The 27,978-nt window shown below is 42.5% G+C and overlaps 1 protein-coding gene across 4 annotated transcripts in view; it reads right to left on the minus strand.

Annotated features, from left to right (window-relative positions):
- The window catches only part of PLXNA4 (plexin A4), a 1,024,340-nt gene that overhangs the window by 268,006 nt on the left and 728,356 nt on the right, over positions 1–27,978 (minus strand). For all 4 annotated transcript variants that reach the window (XM_085653587.1, XM_085653590.1, XM_085653588.1 and 1 more), the window contains 3 exons: positions 22,673–22,873; positions 5,797–5,893; positions 3,698–3,888 (listed from right to left, as the gene is read on the minus strand). In XM_085653587.1, the coding sequence (XP_085509713.1) occupies positions 3,698–3,888; positions 5,797–5,893; positions 22,673–22,873 (489 nt within the window). The remainder of the gene's footprint in view (positions 1–3,697; positions 3,889–5,796; positions 5,894–22,672; positions 22,874–27,978) is intronic.

Below are 27,978 nucleotides of genomic sequence, written 5' to 3' on the forward strand. Positions count from 1 at the left end.
TGAAATTCTTTGCACAGTGCACACCCTGGGTCTAATCATCTCCGAAGTAGCCAGAATTATGCCCATCACAAGAAATCTGTAGCAACATTTACCAAATGCCACTCCCAATTTATCTGAGTAAACCCCAAAACCAGGAGATGTCACTGGGTGGTAATATTATTATTGTTGGACTATAAATGAGCTTTTATACGTTTATCATCTCCCCTACTATCTGCCTTGCACTGGCCGGTGCATAATATAGGTACCTTTAGAAGAGAGATGTGCTTTCGGATAGATCGCGAGATTTAAAGAGACTAATGAGCTCGGTTCAGCTTGCATGAGATTATTGGGTTTTTTAACTTGTGGTAACACAGGTATTGGCCAACTTCTCCGTGTGAAGAGGTGGAATGTAGGGGGAGATGTGCCACATTTTTGTGCTAGGTCTAACTGCTGTGCACACTTTGATATGAGGATCTGAAAGTATTATTCATAGTCAATGTGCAATGTCTATTAGCCGATGATTTCCTGCTGTCAAGGGTGACCAACTCCAGATGTGTTACATTACTGGGATGAGTTACTTCTCTTTGGTTGAATACTTCTATTTCTATACAAAAAAACACTCAACTAAGTATTTCTGACCTATATTATGGAATCATTTTTCATAAACATTAAGATAAGAGGAACCTGCATTCAGAAGAGCCCATGAGCCCTGCCTCTTCAACATTGCAAAGAAACACATTTTCATTAGGAAAAAACAGCGTTTTTGGCGGGCGAAAACAGTGTATGAAAAATCAATAACTTTACCTCAGTGTTACTCTTATTGGTAGGAATAGTGTAAGCTTTATGTGAACACGAAAGTTCGCCTACTCCTACGTCACACCCACACCACAACGAATTGTTGTGGACCAGCATCTTACACTTTGCTGGAAAGTGACTGAAACCGAGAGTAGATTAGTGGTTCTTTTTGTATTCCATCCAGAGGCAAGAGGTTTAGGGTGGTGGTAGGACAGTAAGTCAACTATATCTTGTGGTCCGTCGTGGTAGAAAAGAGATGACAAGCCACTCCACCGAGCAACCTTTACCTTCCCACCTACATGCGGCATATTGGAGCATGGTGCAGTCCCACATACAGGTAACAGATCCTTACAGAGAACCATTTATATACATTCCAAAGGTATCAAAAATACAATTTCTTTGAAAGGCAAATTAAAAAGGAGTAATGATTGGTTTGGGTAAATGTGCAGGCATTTGTAGGCCAAATACAAGATACAATTCAGGCCAGTACCACATAGTCAAAGATCTTAAGTTATGGGCATCGTAGAAGGTAAAAAAAACAAAATATTTAAGGTCAAATAATTTGCATTTTATGACAAAATTAAATGACCCTTGTGCATGAAAATTAGTGGTAAATTTACACTATACTGTTGTTATCTAAATGAACATGGAGCAAAATGAATGCCGTGTGTGTGTCAATCGGGAAGTGTTAATATTACATTCCCTAACCCATGAAACTTACTCTAGACATCACCTTCAGGATATGAACTGATCTGGGAATACTTGCTCTACAGACTCCTACTCCACAAGGCACCGGGAAATACCCATGACTTTTTACGACTTAATTATGTGCAGTTGGGGGTGTAATTATTATGATTTGTGAAGTAATTCAGAATGCATTAATGTAAAATAGAACGCTATTAGTAACAATGACAATAATTATCTTTCTTCTCACAGTCAGGCCTGCAGAGGTAAGCGCTTAATGTACTTTTGGTTCTATTGTTAGTGCATACAGGGCTAAATTAGGGTCTGGGAACAGTGGTCTCTCATGCCCCTATTGTCTGTGTCAGTTTGGAGGGAGGGAGGGAGGGATATATATATATATATATATATATATATATATATATATATATATCTGTTGTTTACGCCTATATATATGACAGAGAGAGAGTGTGTGTGTCTTTTTTCAGTATCTCTGTATTTCTGCCCTTCTATATGCATTGTGCATGTTTCCGTGCTTTTCATTTCTAATACTACTGCTAACTCTGCGGTATGTGTTTAATGTTAAAACAAAATAAGCAGCTCATAGGGACCATATTCACGACTGGTCCACATTAGTCACAATGTAATTGAATCCCCTTACTCTTGAGATGTAGTAACCATCACCACACCATCAGGGGCAGTGGTGACTTTCTGTAGAGTATGAAGAAGGGAAACGTTGCCCTTTGCGAAGGTGGGAAAAGGTTAACCTACTCAGCCCACCGGAAGTGATCACCCACTCATGCAGGTAGAGACCCCCTGCAGAAGGAAGCCATGACTGAACATCTCACAGAGATAGAATACACTAGGGTGACTCTGGGCAGGGGGTGGTGCAGGGGTCTCTACGAGAAAGGACCCTGGCCAAGGAGCAGCAGCAGCCCCAGCAGGGACAGCTTCTGAGCGGGTACGGCCAATCCCTTTTTTAAGCTTTGAAATTTGCGAAGTTTGAAAAGATGACACCAAGTTTGCCATTAGTGGACTTCTACATTTTGCTCACATGTTCACTGAACTAAGCTTCACAGCTGAAGCATCAACAAGTGTGGAACGCTCAAGGTAGCACTATAGGAAGGAAGACCCTCCCTCCCCAGGCGGCTACACACAGCATACTGACATAAGGTGGAAAAGCACAACAGATGTACACATACGGGCAGCAAGCAACTATGAGTGTGTCCTGCCACAGGAAGCCCACACAACACACACTGCGTCTTCAACCAGAAAACCCTCTGTGAAAGACCACTGCGGATAGGGAAGCATATTGTGAAAGTAGACGCCATTACTTTACACCTAGGTAGCTGCAATAAAAGTCGCATGCACACATGCATCATTTATATTACATGAAATAATGAGCAGTTGTAGGGTGCCTTGTGAAACAGAAAGAACATGCTGTGATGTTCTATGTGCAGCATTTGAATAGGAAAAAATCACTTTATGAAATATTAATCATTTGCTTTCAAAACGTCCACGCGCACAAAAGGTCACTCAACTTTTGAAAGCATGAAATCCCGAATATAATAATTACTCCAAGCTCACTGGTAACTGGATTGTGGCTGGTAAGGCCAACTTGTGGATCACTTAAGACTATACTTTGTAACAGGTTTGTTTAGATGTCAGCACATCTCTCCATAGAGCTATTCAGGCCACATTATCTGAAACATTTTACCCAGGATATGTCTGCCCAGCACACTGTCCTCGGGGCGCACAGTGGATAACTATGTACCCCAGTGGAATGGAACAACCAGTGTAGTCCTCCGCCACACGCTCGCATACAAATGGTGCACTACACAGACCTAAGACAGGTCGTCCTACATCAAATACACCCTGTTGACAAATACGAAGCACCATTAAAGAATACATCAGGCCGACCAATTGTCATTAGAAACACGATATCACAAGACCTCCTAGACTCGGTCTATGAGAATACCAGCACCGAGGGTGTCCAGATTCAGAGCAGACAATGGGGCAGACAAATGGCAGAGTGCATTATAGAAACTCTGATAACATAACATACTATAACAGCCTTGTAATACATATTTCTGTTGTGAAGTAACTGCACATCAAGGCCATGGAAAGTACAATTTCAACAAGCATTCAAAGTCACAAGTGTAAAAACTGGCAGACAAGGTCAACAACATATTCGAAATGTGGCCAGCCTCTCAATGCCTGGTCCCTTCCCGGCCATGTTTACCTCTGTGATCCGCGGGTTGGTGCACTTGCTGTGGGCCCCGGAGAGCTCCAGCCACTGGTTCTCTGGTGTCTGGCAGTGCGGCTTCAGGGTGCACTTGTTTTCTCCCTTGCACCAGCCGCACTCGAAGGCGAGGTCTGCTTTCAGGCACAGGCCACAGCTCTCCCTCTTGGCTGCACACTTGTACAGGTGAACTGCGGACAGAAGGAAGGCAAGAGGGGAACAGCATCAGGGCACGCCCCCAAGACAGAGATTCACAGATGTTTAGAAAATGACGGCAAATAAAGGCTGCCCAAGACATTGAATCTTCTCTCATAAAACAACATCTCACACCAACGGTGTCCAACATTTGTCCTGGAAGGTGGGTTCCATGGAAGCGTTTTGCGGTATCTTCATGTGGTATACTTACCTGCAATAATTCTAAATGCAAACTCAATTGTTATCCTAAAAATACGATACATATCTAGCACTCCCGGACCTACATTAGACTCCCTGGTCTTACACTCTATGTATTCCCAATTGTGACCCTTGCTTTCATGTTATGATTCCTCCTCTATCTCTGCAAAAGCCTTTTTGAATTTTAAGACTGATTTTGTCATATCACTCTTGCTGGATCGTGGGTGCGTGTGCATCACCCCCACATTTTAATGAAAAGCTGCCTTATTTTACTCCTCACTGAGCCTGGAGCCAGCATGACGGTTGCTTGTTCTAGAATTGCATCTTTACAATACACTCGCCACTGTACTATGTTCACCGCTCTACTATTTCTTTATAATCTTAATGTATGTCTCTCTCTCTCCCTAGTCCGTCCTTAGAGTTATCTTCTCATATAAAGGCCTCCTCATACTACTCTTTATAGCTCAATTCTGTACTGCTTATGTTTTTGTAGGATTTAGCCTGCAGAAATGAACACAGTTCTACAGGTGAAAACCCACCTTTGGTCTCTGACATGATAACACACACATTGTTCTGTGCATCTACTGAAGCAGATGCATAGGCGTTCACACCTGTCGTTTTTTACACAAGTCAATACGTTTAGCCCGCTTCCATCTTTCTTTGCTATTTCCTTAAGTGGGACCAGGTAGAGAACATAAGCTACGCTAGCATAGGTCAAAATGGCTTGTCTGATCGCCAAATACAATGTTGGTGTACCTTGATAATTTAGCGAGAGGAGATTGTGAGGAGTTGTACCACTCAGAGGCAGTATGGGTGCTACTGCATTGGTGTGGGATCCCTGCCTTAGGATGGGGAGAAGGACCTGAAGAAGACAGTAAAATGTAGGGTCTCAGTAGTCTTCTGCCATATTATCCGGGTGCATTGAGAGGGGAGAAGCGAGGCAGTGGAACGAAAAGCAAGAGGTGGAAGAAGATCTTAATCTGGTCTCCGTTGACATTTCCAGGTTGGTTAGTGGATCATGGGGACCTCGGTCAAGGGAGAGGGAAGGTTAGTGTAGGGGGGGGAATGACCAACAAGTTGTGCCAGCTATGTGGTTGTTGGCTGCATGTGTTTTTAAGCTCTAGGTCCTTCCATTTCACAAACTCAAAGAGGCCACATGCACAAATCAGGGATCTAATTTAAAATTAAGAACAACTACGAGTCTGAATTGTGCCGATTTACTGTGAGTGAAAACATTATTTTGCCCTTTTTCCAATTCTATTGTCTTTGTCCTAAGTTTAAGCAGGCTGTGACACAATGTTGAATTCTCTGTCACTGCACATTTGGTGGCTTCTGGAGGAATTTAAACATCTGCATGCCGTGTGCGAATTTTCATTTCAACTGCTAGATTTCTATGCATTTTAAAATGACTTCCTATGTGAGTAATTGATTTTGCAATCAAAATGAAAAGGAAACATGATGATTGTACAATATGTCTTCCAGAAAGAAAAACATGCTCATAAGAGTTTATAATAGAACTGCATGTACAGCAAGCAAGAAAAAAAAGCCAGTGTCACAAAAATGCCCAGCACAAGCATTTTCAATTTTCCCAGCCCATTAAAATAAAAGAGAGAAATGCACAGGAATCCTTCTTTGTCAATGGCGGAATCTACGGCGCATGTTGCTATGGCTACTAGTTCCAAGGACGCACTGAAATAATTCCTCACCTTTGTTCAGAGCTGGGTTGTCGATGCTGAAATCCTCGTTCCACACCACAGTCAGCTCCACAGGTAGACTATTAATCTCCATGCCTTCGTACGAATACTGCAAGCAGAGGAGAAACAGATGGAATCACTCATACTCTGGGGCGGCGCCATGATTCAAGTCAATATTTATGGGATCGGCACAAGGTGCCTTCAGGATCGAAGTAAGGATAGACTGATCCGCGACCCGCCTGCGCGAGTCAACCAATCTATGCAGCCAGACAAAGAAGCGTTGATGCCTTTTACTGAACTAGCCCAAATTGTAGGCTACCATGACAAAATGCATACTATTTTAAGGTACTAAAGACTTACTGATGCGGAAGTCTTTAGAACTTTGAAAGTCGATGTATCGTTGTTGGTGATTCCACACAGAGGTCTCGAATTATGTGACTTTTGACAAGGCTAACAGGACATCGAGACCCGCTCAGCCCGCTACTTAAGGCTCACAGAGTTTTTGCAAGGAGAGCCGGTTCCACTTCCAGGGGACCACGGCCTGGAATTTTGGGCCAAACGTAAAAGTATGAAATCATCTTTCAACTGCAAACCCTTTGATTGGCAAAAAATAGAAGGTTTTGCAACGTTTTGCCATATACTAAACCCATTTTCTGATTAAAAGTCTGAATATTGCAAAATGGGTTTAATGAATCATTCCAAATCTCAAATAGGAGGGGATGTGAAAGGGGTGTCCCCGCCGTTTTGCGTTTCACAATGAAATGCATGGCTTGTGGCTGCAGTTGCAGTTGCAAACCATTGAAAATGACTGCTCCTTAAAGGAGCCGGTAACCCACACTTGAAAGAGAAGCTGTCCCAACTGAACAGCTTTCCCTTTAGAAATGGAGTCAGGTGAGCTGGGTGAAACAGATATGCTGTTCCCCCGAATTCTTCCCAAATTATATATAAATATGTATTTTTTTACGTGAAGCAGACAATGTGCTTTAAGGCAGCTTTACAACAAATCCTGTGTTTGGGAATGCAAATGCAAGGTACGTGACCTAGTGTTCCTTAACGGCCACCATCCCTGTGTTTGTAGCCAATCACAGGGAGTCACAAACAGCAACCTGCCTAATTAATATCCATTGGGTGGCTCGTTACCCCTGCAACTGGATATTTTGGAACACAGTCTGTTAGTAGATAGGTGGCATCACACAATTAAAGATAATGTGTGACCTGTCTGTTTGTACATTGGGCCGGACTTTCCCATTGCTGTGCGATCTCAGAATATCCATGCTCTTTCCTGAAGTTAATGCACTTATGGCTATATTCGGCTTGTCTTGGTGAAATGAAGGGTATACTATTTCCAGGCTTGAAACTGGTTGCTTACCTAGAAACAGGGGGTTCCTAGTTATTGGACAGGTCAATTGAGAGACTGCTAGATAGGCTGATGGATGGAGAGGAGGACTGATGGAAGGACACAAGACGAGACAGAAACACACAAATAGGCAGATAGACAAGTGTACTGAGAGACAGAGGTACTGAGAGTCAGACTGTTATTTGACAACATAGAGAGACAGAGACCAGAGTATAGAGAGGCAGAGAGAACCATTTTGTAGAAGAGGTAGGTTAGACAAGGGTAGGTAGAAACAAATGTATTGAGAGGCAGTTAGTTATATGGATATACAGAGCGGCACATAGAAAGATGAATGGTGAAGATAACAGAAGGATATATGGTAAAGCAGCTAGAAGACTTGAGGTAGCCAGACAGATGTTTGGAGAGGCAGGGAGTGATAGGAAGAGATGGGTAAACGGATGTATGCAGAAGGGGATTGATACATGGATGTATGGAGGGAATGATAGGCTGTTGCATGCAGAGGCAGATAGGTATATGTATGGAGATGCAGATTGGAAACTGAATGGACAGGTAGATAGATGTATGGAGAGGTAAAGAGTTATATGAATCAATGTATGGAGATACACGTAGTTATATGAATGCACAGATAGACAGCTATGTATATCTGTTTCTAGATAGAGGCACGTAGACGTATGTTTGTGGAGACAAATAGCTCTATGAATGTACAACAAGACGGCTCACTGGATTGGGAGGGATGGATGGTAGATGAATAGATAGGTGGATGGACGGGTGGGTGGGTTGGGATGGGTGGGTGGGGATGTTTTGGAGGGTGGGGATGGATGGATGGGTGAGTCTGTGGTGGATGGTTGGGTGGGTGGGTTGCTGGGGATGGATGGGTGGAGGAATAGATGGGTGGGTGGGGATGGATAGACGGATGTATGAATGGGTGGGTCAGTGGCTGGGGATGGATGGGTGGGGGATGGGTGGGTGGGGGGATGGATGGATGAATGGATGGGTGGGTGGGTGGATGGATGGGTGGGGATGGATGGATGGGTGGGTGGGTGGGTGGATATGAATGGATGGATGGATGCATGAATGGATGGATGGATGGATGGATGGATGGATGGACATCTATCTATCCATCCCACAAGAGCCTGGGCTTGATATTTTTTGTTATCAGCTCTTTGTTATTCACCGGAAAATGTCAAAGATAATTTAAGTAAGCGTCAGGATTATAGTTCTAATATGTTGTAAAAATAAATGCATAAAAAGCCACATGTGACGATTATAAACGTCTTTGGTATGCAGAATAAAATCCTGGCTACCTATCCTAATAAAAAATGCTTCCAATTGGTATTCTAGAATTCAGTACAAGGAAAAGGCACACTTGCATTGCTGCAGGATTAATCCAAATTCGGACCTAACATAAAATGTACTTACTACACTAATTGAAACTCATAACTACAGTAACGCACAATTTACAGCAAACTCACCAGTACTAGCCTGTGTAGTAAAGTGTACACAGAAGCTTTGAAGCACTTTATATGCAAAGTTAGTGCAGCTGATGCAATGGTGAACTGGGTAGGTGGGGTGTAAATCTCTAACACCGATGCCCTCCGCGTGGCACACCCTCATACCCAGAGACAGTCACACAATGTATTCTTTAATCTGATGTCTATATTAAGTAAATATTCACTTCATTATATTTCCCAAATGTCCTTGAATGGTATTACAGCAACATCATTGGTTTAATGTGCCTGCTGCAGAAATATGTTTGCAACCTGTACATGACAAAATGGAATACCCAGGGCATAGCCTCACCCTGTCATGATTCCAAGGTTGATAAAGGGAGTGCCATTGAGTTGGGTGACATTGACATCTCCTATTGCGGCACTGAATACCCCAGCCACATTTAAGCACCACATAAGCACATAATGCATTTTATAGACTCTCATGGAGGGCCAGTGCAAGAGCTGTGCTTTGAAGGCGTGACATACAAGTCTGAGACCCACCATCCCACAGGAACCATTGTATTTATTTATATCTCGTAGCAATGGCCGGTCAAGGCCCCGTGTGTCTGAACCTTTGCTGAAGTGGCTAAGGCCACGTCTGGCTGGTAAAAATAGCTCTGTTCCCAGCCGTGTCATTTGATAGCCTGCGGCCCTTCTGTGCACTTTCTTCATCAGGGAAATATCATCTCTGTACCTATGAAGTGTAACCTAGCCGCTCGCAAAGACCTGTCAGTCAGCGGCGGGGAGGCTAGCCTAAGATGCAAGATGTGTTTACCTGCCTCATCTTCATCACTCAATCAATCGCAGCCCTGACTCGCTTACAAGATGGCAGATAATGTAACACAACTTGTAAGAGGCGATGGAAAAAGAGAGAAACCTGACAAGCAGATAAATACATACACAGATATGAGCTGTGTTGTAAGAAAACAAAGATTACGAGTGCGTACAAAAAAGAAAAAAGACTGTCTTCAAACTTGAAATTCAGTCTGACAAATACACAGCAAAGGTATTACTTCTGAAACGGGGAGGCACAAACACCTCGGTCTAGTGACATCTAGAAGCGCAATGAACTATTGACGAGCGCATACTGAGATTTAGAATAGCCTGCAAAAACAACTTCTGGGGTATGTTTAAATAATTACCTCTTGGTTCTCCCATAACTAAAAAGAAAAAAAGGTCTGTTTCCCAAAAAATGCATGCTGGGTTTCTATACTGACAGAAAATGCAGACGTTGTGTGTTAATTGTCAGTTCTGTAATACACAGAACAAGGGAAATAACTTATTTCTCTAGAAGGAGCACATCTTTCTTTGGCAATGAGGAGACTTCATTTTACAATAAATGGAAGAAAGTCGCCTTGTTTCTCCAGAAGGGAGAAATCCATTTTCTACAATTAATGAGAAAGAAAAAGTCATGCTTCTCTCTGAAAAGCATGCATAGCTGTTTCTACGATAAAACAGACTGAAAAGGCTTTCTTCTCCACACAAAAAGAAGTCTTCATTCTGCAGTGCGTGAGAAGGGAGAAGCCTTGTTTCTCTGGAAGTGGGAAGTATTGTTTCTAAAAGAAATTAAATAGAGTAATCTTGCTTCTTCAATGACTCTGAAAAATACATTTGTGTTTTGCATGTGTAAAGTCAGCAAAGTAATGCCAATGCAGACCAATATTTGAGTTTTCCCCCATTATCTAATATATAATTCACAGCCTGGGTTGGAAACAACCCAATTCTTATATATTTTGTGTCACCTATAACTGCTAAGAAAGGAACATTTTTATTGCGTTTCCAAAGGGTGAAAAACCCCTTGCTGTGTCTACTGTAACTGGGAAGAAAGGGGGCGCTTTTCTTGTGGGTACAATGATTACAAAAGAAGTAAAACCCTTATTGTATGATTTATGATAAGGGAAAGAGAGAAACCAATTATGTTGCCAGTACCTACAGACAGACTGAAAACTCCTGTGTTACCAATGCCTGTAAAGGGAGCAGACCCTCTGTGTCACCAAAGTATAAAGAGATGGCAAACTATTGCTGTATCGCTATCTCTGGAACTACAACAACCCTCATTATGAGGTTCTTGTCATTCCAATGGGGCTGGTAGCAACATTCAATAGGCAAATCAGGATCAAAAGCAGTGTGGAAGCACCGCAGGCCAGTCCCCTGGAGAGACTCTACAGCCTACTCACCGCGGCTGAATTTTCCACGTGAAAATGCAGGTACAAAAGAGGAGAAGTGCAAGCTGTAAACCCAATGCCCCAGTTATTTCTCATTTCCTAGTGGGCCCACATCATCCAGCGTTTGCTGGCAAGGTTTTTCAGCAACCATTCCAGAGTTACAGTAGTGATGGCTAACAGTAGCGCTGGGCTGGAGTTACCAGTCCCATACGGCCGAACTCATAATAAGGCCCTTAGTGGGGTGAAACCGGTCACTGTGCGTCAAAAAAGAGAGAAACAAAGATGTTGCATCTCCAGTGGCCACAAAGAAGAGGCACACATGGTGTTTCTTCAATGATGAAGCTGGAAAACTATTGCTGTGTTTCTAGAGACTAGAAAAAAGATTTGTGTCTTTCACGACGGCAAACAGTATAGTTTATTTTCACCCCCAAAGTCTAGAAAGATAAAAAAAAGTACATGTATTTCAAGTCACAAGAAAGAAAAGGAAACTAATGATGTGTCACCAGTAACTAAGAAGAGAGAAAACCTCTTAGCTTGTCTTGAGTGAACAAAGAGAAATCAAGTTTTTGACTTTTTCTTAAGCTCAAAAGAAAACTATGGCGCTCTGGCACTATTAGGGTATAATAGGCACTAAATATAACTATTGAACAATAGACACATTCATAAAACTAAAACTTCAGAAAAGTTAACTCATGCCACTTGCCCAATTGTCAGAAAAGATTCATTGATGAGAGAAAAGATTCTTCTCAACTACACTTGATGACTCGTTGATAAAATGGCAAAGCACAATTATGTGAAATTAATTCCCTTCACTTATACACCAAATCAAAGGCTTTTCTCTAAAGCACGCTTGTAGGTACATAATTGGGTGTGATTCCTAAAAAACGCATAATACCGCAGCACTACAAAACAGGACTGAAAAGCAGGTCGGAAGGGCAGTGTAGCACATTAAAGCATAAAAGAAAACGAGTTACAGAGCCTTCTCGGGCATCGCTCCGAAGATATGGAACTCTCTGCCACCAGATGTTCGCCGAATCTCATCTTCCTCTGCTTTAAAAAAAGACGTGAAAACAATACTAATGAACAAGTTTCTGCCCTAAAGTGACTCTAGGTCCTATTGTTTACTTACCTGACTACTACCCTGATGCCCGGATTGACAAGTACATTAATGTACAACTTTGAACTCCAGCATTACCTTGCCCCACTCATATATGTAGCAAATGTCTTTTCTTACAACTGTATCCTACCTACCCTACAGTGTGAAGCACTCTGATACCCTTTAGGGTCTTGTTCGCGCTATACAACACTTAAGAAATAAATAGCAATTGAAGGCTTCCTCAGTAACAACAGCAAACGACTACGCCCTGCAGAGCCCCTGGTTCAACAATGTCTATATCAGGAACAAATTCAATGGTGCTGAGTTTGCCAACCTCAGAGGATAAAGACTTTTCCAGACACAACCATCAGAATATACATAGATCAGCAATGACCATCAGCTACTAAGATCGATACGGCAGGTGCATAACAAAATACTGTTGGTTCAAGGCAAAAATGACATGCCCCTGCCACACACACCAAGTGCATTAAAAAAGTGACATCGTGTGACAGTTTTTGGTGGGGCAGTGAGACAAGAAATAATTATAAAATATATATGTCTGTTTTCTTATAAAACACTCACAAGTATTGAGCAGAACTGTATCATCAAAAATAGAGTGTTTTTTTAGCTCTTATTAGCAAAAGAGCCCCCGTCAGATCACACCTCTTGCAGATGTGCTGGTCTGATTCTCCTGTTATTCATGTTAGTGAATCCGCGTCAACTCATCAGCACTCGAGGATGTATCATTACGCCCTTGTAGAGCTCCCATTGTAGCACTGAGAAGCGCTTGGTGGCCGCAGCCACCTCCGGTGCCAATGAAGGGGATCAAAGATTGGCGAGCCGCTTGCGGCTCCATTGAAAGCACTTCAGCAGGTGGCTCGAAACCTTGGGCAGCCGGGTCCCTTCTATTCAGGTGTACCATTACATTCCGCAATGGCAGCTGGGAGGAAGGAAAATAGAGATGGCCTCCCAACAGAAAGCAGAGGAGGGCATTCACAGGCCTGCTCTGCGTTCTTCCCTTTAAGCTGCTTGAACATTCAATAGAGGCTCTTCAATGGGGGTGGGCTTTCGAGAATAAAGAAAGGCTGTGGGGTAATTCGGCAATGCTACATACCAGGGGTTCTCCAACGCAGAAACCTCCAGGAGAAAGGGGAATATTATATTTGATTTTGTGTCATGTTTTAAGAGCTTTCTTGTCTCATCCTCCAAGATACGAATAGGCTGCGAAATAATCATGTTCAAGAACTCATTAACTGAATTGTTTTATTTAACGTAGAAAAATATGTTTTGTACCCCAATATCTTTGTTTGAAATTCCTTTTTGGTTCTTCTAAAATGGCATGCTTTTTCATGCATTGGGTGTGTTATTTGGCTAAGAAAGCAAAGCCCTTTACTGCTGATGCCACATGAAAACAAACCGAGGAGGGCGCTGTCGCTCTACTGGCACAATCAACAGTCTACCACACATGCTAACAGTGAGTGGATGAGTGTGTGACTGAGTAAGTGAATGACTCTTTGTAGGTGACAATTTTGGTAAGTGAGTTGTGTGTTGGCAAGTAGGTGGATGTGTCAAAGGATTCACAAGCTAATGTTAAGTCAATGAGTGAATGGAGGGTGGGAAAGTGCACAATCTATTGAGTGAAAAGGTGAGTGGATGCTCAGGGTGGTGGTGATGTGTGCTTGAGCAGGCTGACAGATTAATTAGTGAGAGACTGAAACGGAGAAAGATTGAATGAGTGGATGAATGAGTAGATGGTTGGGAGAGTCATTAAGGCAGTGAAAGTAAATAGGTGGCTAAATAATTCAATGGGTTGGCTGGTTTTGGTTTGTGGATAGGAGTAAATTGGTTGGTTGAATATGTGCATAAAGTAGTGAATGACAGTGTTAGGTAAATAGCAAATAGATGAGTGGATGGGGGGGATGAGTATGAAAAGGTGGGTTGGGTGACTGCTTGTTTAAATGAGAGTGAATGGTTGGTTTTAGTTGATGGAAGTAAATGAGTCAACGGGTTGGGCCAGTAGGTAAGTTGTTTTGCATAACACTCTATTATTTGTTTGAATCCGGACCTTTGGTATAGATTGTGAGCACTGAAAACTGAAGTCCCCTACACCCTGAGAGTTTCAAACAATGCCCATGTAGAGTTTCAAACATAGCCCATGTAGGTGATTCAAAATGCTCACTCTGATTAAGAGGGCAGTTATACTACACACCCTAGCACAGAGACCATGTGGAAATAACCTCTTGCAAAACCTTTTTTTGTGTTGTACAGCGTGCTATCTGGTGAAAATGGCCCACAATGGAATACTTTGTCATGCCGTGCAGCTGCAGTACAAAGGTGCTAACTTTACATAACTCTAGAATATTCCGTTCAAAACCTCCCTCCTCCAAGGAGTGTCACTTACTATGGTCAGAAAGGGCACGACAAATTGGCAACTAGTATGATGCTTCTTTGCCAATATTTCTGTTGGCAGTGTTAGGATTTAGGGTTTAAAGGCAGATGAAGGAGTCTGTGGTGTGACAGGAATCCGGTTATTACTGGGGCTCCCATGATGTGAATAGGATGGCAGAGTGCAGCTTCTTCAAGAGGAGTGTGACATGGTCTCATGAGAGTGATCAATTATTTTGGCTATTATTCTGGATCACTTGTAATTTGTGTATTTCTGGGCTGTTACAGAGACGTCCATATCAACAGCCGAGGGCAAGATGCACTGGAGGTGACCCGGGTAGTGTGGCTACTGATGACGCAATGGGGAGTCGAAACAGCCTTTACAACGAAGGCTAAACAACGGGTTCCCTTTACAACAAAGGCTTTACAATGAAAAAGCCTTTACAACAACAGTCTTTTACCACAATATTTTTTACAACTAAAGTGCCATTAACACAGATAGTTTTCAACATGAAAATCGTTGTAAATGTAAGTATTTAAATAAATATATATATATATATATATATATATATATATATATTAACACATATTATACATATTAGGGTGGGTATGAGTGTTTGGGTGGGAAGGGACATTTCGGGGTTTAGGGTGGTATAGCTTTTTGGAGGGCAACAGAATTTTTAGGATTTAGGGTGGGTATGGGATTTTGGGTGGTAAGGGCAATTTTAGCGTTTAGGATGGGTATGGGTTTTTGTGTGGCAAGGGAATTTTTAACGTTAAGGGTGGGTGTGGGTTTTTGGGTGGCAAGGACATGTGTGGGTTTCTGGGTGGTATAGGAATTTTTAGGGTTTAAAGTGGGTGTGGGTTTTTGGGCGGTAACGGTATTTTGAGGTTTAAGTTGGGTATGAGTTTTTGAGTGGTAGGGGAATTTTTAGGGTTTAGAGTGGGTTTGGGTGGTAAGGGAATCTTTAGGGTTTAGGGTGGGTATGGATTTTTGGGTGGTAAGAGAATTTTTAGGGAGGCAAGGGATTTATTACGGTTCAAGAGTTGTAGGTTAACAGGGTAAAATATACATATATATATTTATATGCGTCCAGTTTTCACCCCAGACATACGATTAGGAGTCTTCCCTATGGGGAATTTTTAAGAGCACGCAGAATTTGTAGATCAGAACAGGATTTAATGACATGCCAGGATGAGATGGCAGATAGACTTCTGGAGCGAGCTTACAATAAGAAGTGTATTGCCCAAGCAAGAACAAGGGCTAAATCTCACTCCATGGAGTCCATTCTATCGCTAGACAGTGCTCAAGAAGATGGTACGAATGGATTGGAGGGCACAGAGCAGCTAAATGACATTAGATGTATTGCCACATATATCAAACAAGAAAAACAGATGAGATCTATAATAAATAAGCAGTGGCCCATTGTGCTAACAGATTTAACTTTGGGTCCAGTGTCGGTTTCCCTATGAGGGCGTCAGGGCTCTGCCCCCATTACATTGCTGGATCTGCTCACCAGTCATTTAGGAAAATAAAATACCCATTTACAAGCTCCCAAAATGCCTTGAGTGCTGGGCCCCACACTCACTCATCGATATCTCCACTGTAGTGTTAATTCATTGTTAATTGACCATGTCACGTGACTCACCCTGCCTGCCCTTTTTGCTCACGCAGCCTAGCCTAAGGCTACGTGTTTGCTGGCTGAGAACTTCACAGCCCTGAAGGCTGTGATGTCATCACGTCGGTAAAGACCTAGGTGGAAGGCGCAGTCTCCACCCCCTGATGGCGTGGAGGTAAAGTTAGACCGGGCGTTTTGAATACAAGCCCGGGATCGCTAACCCTCCACGTCAATCAGAGAGTGTGGAGCTTGTCACCACACCCTTTCCCAACTCGTTACAGGGCGTGGGTGGGACCCTTCCCTGTGACGAGTTGGGAAAGGGTGTGGCAGGTGGGAAGCAGGAATCGAGTCTGCGCAGACTCGACCCCGTCAGGCGCCCTGCGCATGATGAGCCTGCTGACATGACGCTGTTTAAACTAACTTGGGTCAGTTCAGAAGCCCAGGTAAGTGTTAAAGACATAACAGTAAGGCCCCAGGCGGGCATTTTTAGCTTTCAGTAATATCACCAGTAGGACGCTCGGTTTTAGGGATCCCAGTCTCCCAGACACTCTGTGAGACTCCAGTGCTGGTACGGGGCTGAGCTCACTGAAGAGGTTCGGACGGATTGTGTGGGGGCGGAGGGCTCACAGGGAGGGGGTTATGCCCACTGAAGAGCATCGGGCAGGAGAGGAGGGTCTGAGCCCACTGAAGAACATCAGGCACAAGGCTGCGTTTGTCTGAGCAACTGAAGCACAGGTAACGGACAGAGGTGAAGACTTTGGACTCGGACCTAGGGAAGCAAGTTCGAGTGTCGGCGTCAGCTCAAAATGCTGTTATTCTGGGCAAATCATGTATTCTGCCAAACAAAATTATGAATGCGCCTTCTTTAATGTAACTGCTGCTAGTGTAAAGCGCTCCGTTACCTGAGGGTCGAGTGTGCGTTATAGACGTCCGGCGGTGCCTATCTTATGTACAGGATCGGGGCACGGCATAGGCACTGCTCCATGTTGTGGTGCAGTACAAAAACGTGTACTAAGTCTGCACCTCTCCATGTTGGGTATCCTTCACATATTTTTGTTCCAAGCATGCAACGCTTAATGCTGTTATGTGCACCTATACACTACTGTGCTCTACGTTATATACAGCAAATATGCTATTCGTTATGTACAGCATGTGTGTACTACGGATTGACATGTACGGCACTCCTACTGCCCGACACGCTATGCATTTTAACATGCACAATTTTTGCACTCCACATGCACTACAATGTACAGCACCACACCCAAGCCACATATGTGCTCTGCTCTATTTGTGGTGCGTGGTGCGTGTAATAACTCAGTACAGCTGTGCACCATACATGCACAGCTCCTTTCATTATTTTACTTTCAGCAGCTTTCTTAAACCACACACACTTCATTGCGCCTCTATTTACTGCCCCGTACTCACTGGGACATACAGAGGAGCAGTTGCAACATTTATATAAGCATGCCAGTACGTGATGCACAACACGTGTTCAGGATGAGCATGCCTGAAAGCAGATGGCGCGTCAGGTCTTCCTGCTTGATATTAAGTAGCTTGCATTACTTTATACGTCACAAAAGTCAGGCACAATTTATTCTCTAGAGAAAGTAGCCTGATGCACACCTGAAAATCGCATGTCAAAGCTTGTTTTAGAGGAGATGTGTTTCTTTTCCAATGCAGCACCCCTACCATGAACTTTTAATTACACAAAGCCTCACGTGCTTTTTAAGTTGCGCTTCAAAGTAATGTCACGAGTCCCTTGCTTTAGCGACGCTAGAAAGTTATTCACAAATAAACGAGGCCAGAGCAAATCTCGCAGACCAATTCCGCTGTGCTAACAAGAAATTGCTTTAAAATTAACCTTTGCCCTGTTAAGAAAAGAGGTGTCTTTCGTCCACTTAGGCTCTGTGAACGTTAAAGTGCTTTACTGCCGCTGGAAATGTTTCCAGGTTACATATATGTTTTCGATGGCCAGGCATGTTAGAAGCTGCTCGTCAAACTCTGTTAAAGGAGCGGAGGTGAGGCACAGCAACATTTTAGATTGTAATTGTAGTTTTATTTATATAGCACTTATTACCCCTGACGAGGCGTCGAAGTGCTTAGCTGTCTTACAATGTGTGTGTGTGAGAATTTGATTTCTGGGTGAGACTGGGCCTGTCCAGACGTCGAAGTGTTCAGATGTCTTAGAGTGTGTGTGCGTGTGTGAGTTTGATTTCTGGGTGATACTGGGCCTGCTCGGTGTTCTTCCTGCAGGGTCGGACTAGCAGCAATCTGCCAGTGCTCGTTGGGCTGGTCCGACAGCTCAGTGTGTGGGCCGGTTTTTTTGTGGCTGTATGTTGGCCTGTTTTGTGTTTTGCTGCTGCCTGGGTTCATGTTTACTGTTGCTTTCTCTGATCATATTACCGCACACATTCAATACAGCAAAAACCCAAATGCATGCTGTCTAAGGTACTGTATGATAACTATACACCATCAGCAAGTCTCCACAAGTTCAAATTTGCCCTGATTTGCAAATGTCATGACGTGGGCCGGTTTGTAACTATCTAGGGTCTACTTTTATCTTGGTGCCCGTGCTGGAGCATATTTTGTGTTCGACAGTCTGAGGCTGACCTTGATGTTCATGTGTTTCTGAAAATAAGGTTTGGATGGTGGAACGCAAAGAGTTTACTTAAGTGAAACTGCCTAATAATGGTGATACAATTGTACAAGATCACAGAAGCCGCTGCAGTACTGACAAATGAGGGCTGCACTGCACAGCCGGATACAGTAATGACTGGTTCTAGAAACAAGTGACATGTGATCTTTTCACTGGTTGAATGTGTGTGCTGCTTAGGGGAAGACAGTGCTTAATTTGAGCCAGTGGTTTCTGGTGCTCAGCACCGGCACTTAATTGGCAGCACGGGCACTTATGACAGTCCGCCACATAGTGGGCAAAACAACAGTTGTTTACTGATTCATTATACAGTTACAAATGATTCATACCTGCCACCCTTGCTAATCTAGCTTTGGGGACCTGGAATAGTCTCAACTGTCACACTTGTAGGAGTGAGATGGTTAGCAGCTGGTTTGGTACTGTCACTGGTAGCGTTAGCAGAGGCAATGGGTGGTGTAGGCCACAGTACTCTCCTGATGAGGGCCCTGGCACTTATGTTTTTTTACAAACTAAGCACAGGGGGCAGCGGATAGAGGAGAGGGGCTTAGAGTCAAAAGCCTTCTCTTTAACTTCCCAAAGGCCCAACCATGTTATGCTACTGTGAGCTGCAATAAGTAGGGCTCAGTGTGTCATGATGTACCCACCATAAAGCTGTGTTTTAAATGACGTATCCTCCAGAGCAATCCACTTTACAGGATCAAAGGCTCTTTCAAAGGAATCCCAGCCCTGATCTGAAAGAGTCTACATAAAACAGCTACTGACTGCTGAATTGTTATAAAATGAGCATCCAATTCCAGGATGTTGTAGTTATGCATTTTTTTGTGTAGCATAGTTCTCTTGTACAGTTCATACTTTGAACGGAGTCACCTTCAGGCATTTTTAATGGGAGACCATTGAGAGCTTTAGAGACTGAAGGCAGTGCAAATTTCTCCCAGTGTGTGTCAGTGGGTCAAAAAGGTGCTCAGAATACTTGGTCATCCAATCCTTGGCCTCTCTGCTGAACACACTGAGCAATGGTCACTTATTCCAGATGCAATTGTGATTCTGTGCAACTGTGTGTGAAGGAGGTACACACTTTAAAAAATATTGAGAAGGCAAAATAAAATAAAAATACAATGCTTACAGGTGAGTTGATGCGTTGTGTGTTTGGGGGTTGTGAAGTTCTCTGGTTATATTGAAGCAGCTACCTATGTCATTATCATATGAAATCTCTTTATTGATGTCATATCTACACTTTCACAGTGTTTTCGAATATCAGAGAGGCACTAGCGTTCACTCTCGGACTGTGAACTCTAAGACACACACTGAAACAGTTTTGATTAACAAAGCTTCTATTGGTATATGTTTGAGTGTCTGAGAAGCAGGGATGTTGGAAATGATAATAGTGCAGTTCTGGTCCCACACTCTCATGTCCTGTATCTGCTCCTAGAAGATTGCTTTGAAGCAGTGTATTCATTCAGTACTAAGAGGTAAATAGAACATTTAAAAATAGGAATGCCAATCAATAAGTGCATAGAAATCGATCCGTGTAACCACAGAGACAGGAATACTAGTCTCTGACTGTGCTGGGGACTTGTACAGACAGTGACGCAGACGTAACCAGGGTCGAACTGGACTTCCTCGAGTCAAGAGGCCCTGGCGGCATCGTCATTTCTGTGCTCTGACCCATGTGAGAACATGCGCTCGCTGTGCCTGTGCTATTGTGCTGAGGTACATGTGGAGAGAGTTATAATCTAAAAATCCCACAGTTTGCTGAAATATAATTTCTGTTTGCTTGGCCAATATGAAAAGAATCAAGGATGAACTTCAATCCTGGGATGGATCTCTTTCGCCATCTAATTTTAAAGTATTTGCAATGTACAGTGTTACCAATGGTGTGAGCCTTGATGACTTCATCAACCAATACAGTAAAGAGGCAAAGATGTGTTACAGGTAGAAAACACTTAGAGGCCCTATTTCCATTGGTTGTGTGTGCTTGGATTGGGGGTAATTTTGCAAGCAGACCAGTTCGAGGATAGGGCACATTTTTGATTTGTTTTTAATGTTTTCTTCACACTTGTGCTTTAAAATACTATATTTAGATCCCCTTTTTGCAACAATTTGCAGTAAATATGTAGTGTAAAAAGACACCATTTTAATCAATTTTTTCCCAAATTTTCTTGTGGGGGGAAAAACCCCCCGCACCCTCCTTTTGGAGTTCGGGCTCGCTCGCTTGTTATACTACGATACAATTTTTCATCTCAACACTTTCAAAATCCACCAGCCGCCACTGTTTGGGTCACGTTTTCCCGTAAAAAACAACTTTAACGTTTAGACGAGCTCCCTCTATGAGGTACTCCCCGGTCAGCAATAGCCCAGAAGTGGAAGTAAAGTCTAACTCGTTCTCACCGAAGGTGGGATTCTATATGTGTAAGACATGCAGGGCATGTACATTTGGAGTTAATAAAACCAGTTTTAGATCAGCTTTTAGTGAGAATCAGATCAATATCACATGTAGAACGGAATTCGCTGCCTACTTTTTAGAGCGTTCATGTGTCTTAAACTATGTGGGAAGTACCAAATTGCATGTACACATTAGAATCCTGCAACACCTTAGAGCGAGTGTAAACTCTGACTCAACATACACTGTTGTACGGCACTTTGGTCCATAATAACAATCTGAGTGACGTGAAATATTATGTAATAGGAGCAGTGCCGGCTGTAAGTAAAGGTGGAAACAGAGAAAGATCTCTTAGACAGTTAGAATCCAAATTCATTTTAGAGTTGGACTCCAAAATACCTAATGGATTGAACATGAGTGAGGATTTACACAATTTTTTATAATCAGGTTTATTATTACTATTAGAATGAGAGCAACAGCGTTTAAATTTGATAAGGATACAGGGTGATATCTGTAGAGTTTTGATTAACATGTATAGTGTCTGTGGCATCGTAGGGGTATATATACATTCTTATATGCAGAGGTTTACAACAGGAAAGCAGCAACTGAAATATGATATGTTTTTAATATTGTTTATTGATGAGTTGTTTAAGTTTCCTTGTATATATTTCCGTCATCGCACTGGTCACTTTAGAATAAACATAAGGATGTTGAATTGAAATCCAGTCTATGAACTTTGGCATAATCATGAACCATTTCAAGGGTCAATATTATAATAACCCTATATCATATCATGTAATTGACCTTGAACCATGCACGGGTCACTTTATAAACAGCATTTGCACTTTATTGTATTATCGCCGTAGCATAAGAGGGGACGATCTAATGCCTTAGCGCATAAATAATGAATCACCCGGTTGGCATTGTTTGACCGTACATGCTGTGACCTGATTATACTTATTTTGCATTCATACATACTTAAATTGTCAAGTTGCACAGGTCAGTTTATTAATATGCACTTGCACTTTAATGAAGAACAATCATTGGTCAAAGGGAACATGAAATTAAGGCTACTGCATTGGAGCAGTACAGATATGTGGTTAGACAATAGGACAACAAAAGCACAATTGTTGAAATTGGTTTTTGATGATTGGAATGGATAGGGTCAGCAAATACTTAGACAAGGACTTCATTACATTGCTGCTAAAAATATCCTGTAAAACGCACTTTTTAAATATATATTTGCACACTATAAACACCGAGCACTTTATTAGGGTGAATTTGTATTCAAACTTGCAACAGAGTTATAATAGTTAAGATTACATTATCACACATGCTAAGAATATGTTTCTAGAAATATTGAATGAATATTCAGAATGTGTACTACAGTTGGTAATCATGAGGTATAGCTCATGAATGTATTGTAACACAATGACAAGTGTACTTTGTTGCTCATGTCTATGTACCACGAGTTGAATAGGGTTAAATACGACGCCATTAAACGCAGCGGATCATGTGATCAAGGCCGTGCACGAACGGTCGAAATGCATCATGGGCAATAATAGCTTTCTTGGAAACATTAATGAAGAAAATGTTCATTAAAGACACGATAGAAAAGAGCATTGTAGCTGCAGGAATAGGAGGGAAATAAGTGTGACATTAGCATCATTCGGAGTTTCAGCACATAATGTGATCTGCCCAGATGAAGGCTCTCTTTACAGTGATGTGCAAGAGTTCACTTACAGAAGTGTTCTGGCATTGCACGCTGGAGCTGTTGAACCTCAGCGCTGGCACCCGCTGCTCCCGGCCCTGAATGTGTAGTATGCACTCGTACCCCCTTTGGCCTGACTGTGGTTGTGGCAGGTTCTTGGCCTTCAGGGTGATGGGCTTGACCACTTCCACGGGCACCAGGATCCTCTCCGCTTGAAGCAACTGTGGGCATTCCTGGAGTAGATACAAGAAAGCAGAAGCCATGAGCACGTGCATGTGATATCAGTGAGCACGCGTCCTTCGTAAGCAGATTATTTACAATTGAAGTTAATTATAAGCCACATCCCTAAACACTGCATAGAGTGAGGAGACCAGGAAGTTAAAAGCAAGACACAGCTTCTGAAAGACACAGTCATACTGTAGTTTTCATGTTTGCCAATTGTTATTACACAAATGGCAGAATTTCAAATAAATTATGCCATGTATGTTATTTAATTTCAACAGCTCTCAGAGTGGTCTTCTTCTGTGAATTATGTACTTCAACCAGTTTGCTGCCTACATTTTCTTTGCATGTAATATAATAATATATACCAGGCAACACACAGCTCAATAATGCTATTTAGTTGCATTTAATGTATAAAACACTTTTGCCAAAGTGTGACCACGACCATACACTGGCACATCAAAAGAAGAGCAGGATTCGGAAGCATTCTGTGGCCATGAGTAGAAACCGATAAAAGGATGTGCTCTTTAAAATCACAGGAGACACTGGAGACAGTAGGAGTGGAGAGAGGGGAAGGCTGTTCTCGTGTTTTGGGGAAAGCAAGAGGCATGATAGGGAGTGGGATGTGACACATGGAAGGATCTAAGAGGAAAGGTACAAACAGGGACAAGAATGCAATGATAAGAAGGAGTTAGACCAACAACAAACTTTAAAACAATACAAATAAGACAAAACAGGAGAGGCGAGTGGAATTGTAACTAGTGAAGAGAACTAAAGGAGGAAGAGAATTGAGGGGGGGAGGTGGATTACACAACAAATAAAGGAATGGGACACAGATTTTGAAGCGAGGGATGAGAGTAAGCGAGAAGCCACGAAGATGAGATGAGCCCTAGTATTAAAAAAATGACAATAATGTCCAAACAAACAAATGGTGATGCTCTGCTAGATTTAGAGGCCATTTATATACAAGTCAAATCACAGTAGAATATAGTCCAATGCGTCTTTATTTTCAATTTTCTTTGGTGATACGAAACAAACAGCCAACGCATTTCGTTCACCACATGTGAACATCATCAGGGCAATTGAAGTTGTGCATTCGGCAGGTATAATCTTCACCCAATGCAAGTTGGATCCCTTAATCGTAACATATCCTCATGTCTCCTGCTGATATCAATAATTCAGTCAGGGTAGCCTAATATGCCCCATCTCAGACACCTTAATTAATGTCCTACACCACCAATATTTTGTGTCACAACCCGCACGTGTCACCAGGGCAGCCTAAAGGTGGCTCGCTTCTCTGTTGTGTTTATCTAAATTGAAAATATTGTGTTTCAGGTGTTGTGAATATGAAAGAGCTGGTCTAGGGCTTGTAGATTTGATTTTCCTTTTATAAGGATGGGCAGGTAAATCCAATTGTGCAAGCACACAGTGATAAGGGCTAAAGATGACCCTTATGACATGGTGCCAATCGGCACGAATATTGGTCGCTTTCTGACTTTATCTTCAAAAACATAAGGAAATATCTGGAAGAATGGATTTTAGCACACAGGTCGCATGCAGTAAACCCGTGAGAAGCCTTAAAAAATCAATTCTGGTTCAATTGTGGGTCAAAAGTTATTATTCTGATAGTTCCACTCCATCCGAATTCACCAAACATTTACTCCTTTTTAGTTTGAATACCTAGAAGAGTCTTTCTTTGATTTTGTTGTGGTACATCTAGAATTCATTGATACATATGAATGCAGCTGGCACAGGCAGGTAAGGAAAAGTCCCTAGGCCTTCATGTCCTGCAACTCCATTTCCCTTCTGTGGGGTAATTCAGTTCAATGCAGCCTGAAAACTGATGTGGGCAGAATAGCCACCCAGGCAAGCAGCTCTTATAGAAACAACTTCTGATCCTGTTCTTCACTCCTGCACTGCCTCCTGTTGTGAGCCACCCCTGCCTGCAAGTCAGCGGGATACGGAAACATTCACACTATTTTCTGATGAGGGGGCCAGCAATTAGGAATCTCCCCGGAGGTGGAGGCTGGATATACCTCAAATCTCCAAAGGCAGTTAAGATGGCAGGAGTGGGATGTTACTCTCTACAAATGGTATCTAACCAGCAAACAAAAACGGATTCAAACATTTACCAATGATATGAAATGATTAAGGATAAGACCATGAATGATGGTTTTCATACACAAGTGACTGACCTTTATTGTTTTAACACAATGAGCACCAACATGAAATCTGATGGGAGTCAATGTTGTGTAACTGGTGCATCAGTGACATGTACTACGTGGTCAAGCGGGAGGCTGTTTGCCAGTACACACAATGTTCACACTAACTCAACGAGCCTTGGTGTTCTGCGGTCCAACGTGGTGACTTCCATTGGGCATTGTTTGTGATTAGGGTGTAACAATGATGAGCATCACATGTCCCAAAGCCAGCCCATAGTTAACATAGTGTGAGCATCTTGAAAGCAACATGCTGTTAATGGTGTGAAAATATGGGTACAGTCATGTCTTGATTGCACAAAAAATTAGTCAGATTTAACATCTACAAGTAAGAGAATATGGTATTAGTGACGTTTTGAATTGGCACTTTGCATAAAGGTTGTATATAAAGACACACTAGAGACAGAAGCCAGACAGCGCATATAAGACGCCTCGCGGCAGACTAGTAAGGAGCGCTAGCTTCGCCTATAATGGAGTTCAGTTGGCCGGAAGAATTTAAGTGCTTCTTTCAGCATTTTATTTGATTAAAGTGCTCCCAATGGGCAGATTTGTTAGAAGTGCTCCTTAAAAGACGGAGCTACTTTGTGAAGCCGGTACTGCCCTGCTTTCATGCACAATATTCAATCAACCGAAAGCTCTTCTCAGTGCATACAAAAAGAGGCTCAGAGACTGTAACCTTTTGAAAATGTTATTTAGCGTTCGGGTTTTAGCTAACACATCTTAAGTGTTGTTTATAAAGGCTAACTAAGAAGTTGCCAGACAAAGACTTTTTGATCAATGCTCAGAAATAACTTTTTTTACTGGAAGAATGGGAAACCTTGAGTGTGGACAGGTGCCACGCTCACTCAAAGTATTCCAAGAGGGAATTAGTCAAAGCCTTGCTTCAAGGCCTCCTTTCCTTCTCCTGAGGGGTCTTTTTAAGTTTAATTCCTAGGATCAGGCAGAGGGGTGCTTTCATTTCTGATACAAGTCACAATGCAGCCTTTCTGCCGCCTTCAGCTCTCAGCGCTTCCCAGCCAGCAGGAGACCCACGAATCAATGGCGGAGGAAGGCAGGAGGTGTTCATTGTTCAACATTATCTCTATTTTTAGCACTGAAAATCTGTGTCTTGTGCAGACATCAAGCCGCTTCATCTGAATTGAACGCGCTAATGCGTCCTGACCCCCAGCTGTGACACCGAGGCCATATTTAAGGGAACTTATCGCTTCTTATGGACACAAAGTACAAGGATGCTGATAAAACGTCAAAAACAAATACCTGTGGATTTTCAGGTATAACGACTGCAAAAAGGACGGTGCAGGCAGTCTGTGCTTCTGCCTCCTAACTACTGTTAAAGATAATGGGGTACAACCTGTGTCCCTCAGAAACTGGGTATGAGCAATATAATCTACAGGGAGTTCTGTTGGTGGGTGACACAATTGCTTAGTAAACACAAAAAAAAACATGTTTGACATTTTTACTAAGAAATAGTTTCACCCAACAGAATTCACAGTAGATTATATTCCTAACTCTACTGGGCGTAGAGTAGCAGGAGGTTTTTTCCATCTTGGCCACCGGTCCTGCTGCTACCTCAAGGTCAGGCCCATGGTCAGCACAAGACCTTGAGCGAAGTAACATTTGCCATCCCTCCTCTTCCAATGTGGCCTGCTGAATAGCGGCATGAAGTGCCTTCTAATAGAAACGGCACTACTGAAACCCACATGCATGACTAAATCTCGCAGGGTGCAATTTGGCTGTTTCAGAACACGTCACTTTTCTACCTGTAGAGAAACTACATCTCCTACCACCAGATTTGGACGCCGTTTGCTAACTGGAAACGGATTTAGTCCTACAATTGGCTTAAGCAAATATGCAACTGTATTGAGGGCTGAGAAACTAACTGAAAAAGGTGTGTGTGTAATCATAAATGTGTGAATTTGTACATCGACGCCTTTTGTGCAGGTGTACCTACATTCACATTTTAGAACTCAACCCTTTTAGGAGCTTAATTCACACTCAAAATCGAGTTTGCAAATGTAATGTTATGTCCACATCAGATGGCAATTTAATAGTATATAGCACAAACAATAATTTGCACTCATGAATGATCCTAATTGTCACTTGTAGACATAGTTAGGATTGTCAATCCTGCCCTTGCTGAATCCCAAAATTGTGGGAGATTAGCGCAGGCAAGAGGGTAATAGGACATCCCTGTGTATAAATGTAAGGGGTGGCTGTTGAACAGGCCAGTGGGCAAGGAAACAACTAGGGAAGCAAGAGAGGAGCTCTGTTCCCTTAAACAGACTTACACTGCCAAGATGGACCATTGATTTAAACGGTTTCTGACAGTATCTGCGGTCATCTGCAGACCATGACCACACATTCTGTTATGCTGTAACAGAAGAAGAATGCCATGAAGCAAATGTATGTGTTTGTGTTGTTATTTAACAGTAACATTGTTTTCAAGAGGGTAGCTTGAAAGTCATAACTTGAGTATCAATGATTCTGCAAAAAATGGCTTGCAGCTAGTTTCTTATTGTAGTTATTAAAGCCATTCCAGAAGTAAACAGCAAAAATGCCTTTTTGTAAATAAATCCTCACTCCGAACAACTGTGTCCCCCAAAACCTCTTGTTTTATGTGCACACGCGCCAGCAACGCATGGTGTCCAAGCTGAAAAATGGCCATGGGCGATATAAACTTAGAAACTAAAATCAATGGGATTTGGCAAAGGTCTTAATTTTGCAGTACGTTGCAGTTTTGTGTTAAGACTTACCTCGCAAGAGACTCTCTCGCAGTGAGTTTTGAGAGGGTAGCGACAGTAATCTAATGGTATTAAGGCAATTTTAAGTTGATCATAAGTCGATAATCACAGTCCTCTAATTCTGCCTGCCTGGAAAGGAGCCGGTCTGTAGTGCTT

This window comes from Triturus cristatus, chromosome 4_1 (genome assembly GCF_964204655.1).
Source record: "Triturus cristatus chromosome 4_1, aTriCri1.1, whole genome shotgun sequence".
In the NCBI taxonomy this organism is placed as follows: Eukaryota; Metazoa; Chordata; class Amphibia; order Caudata; family Salamandridae; genus Triturus; species Triturus cristatus.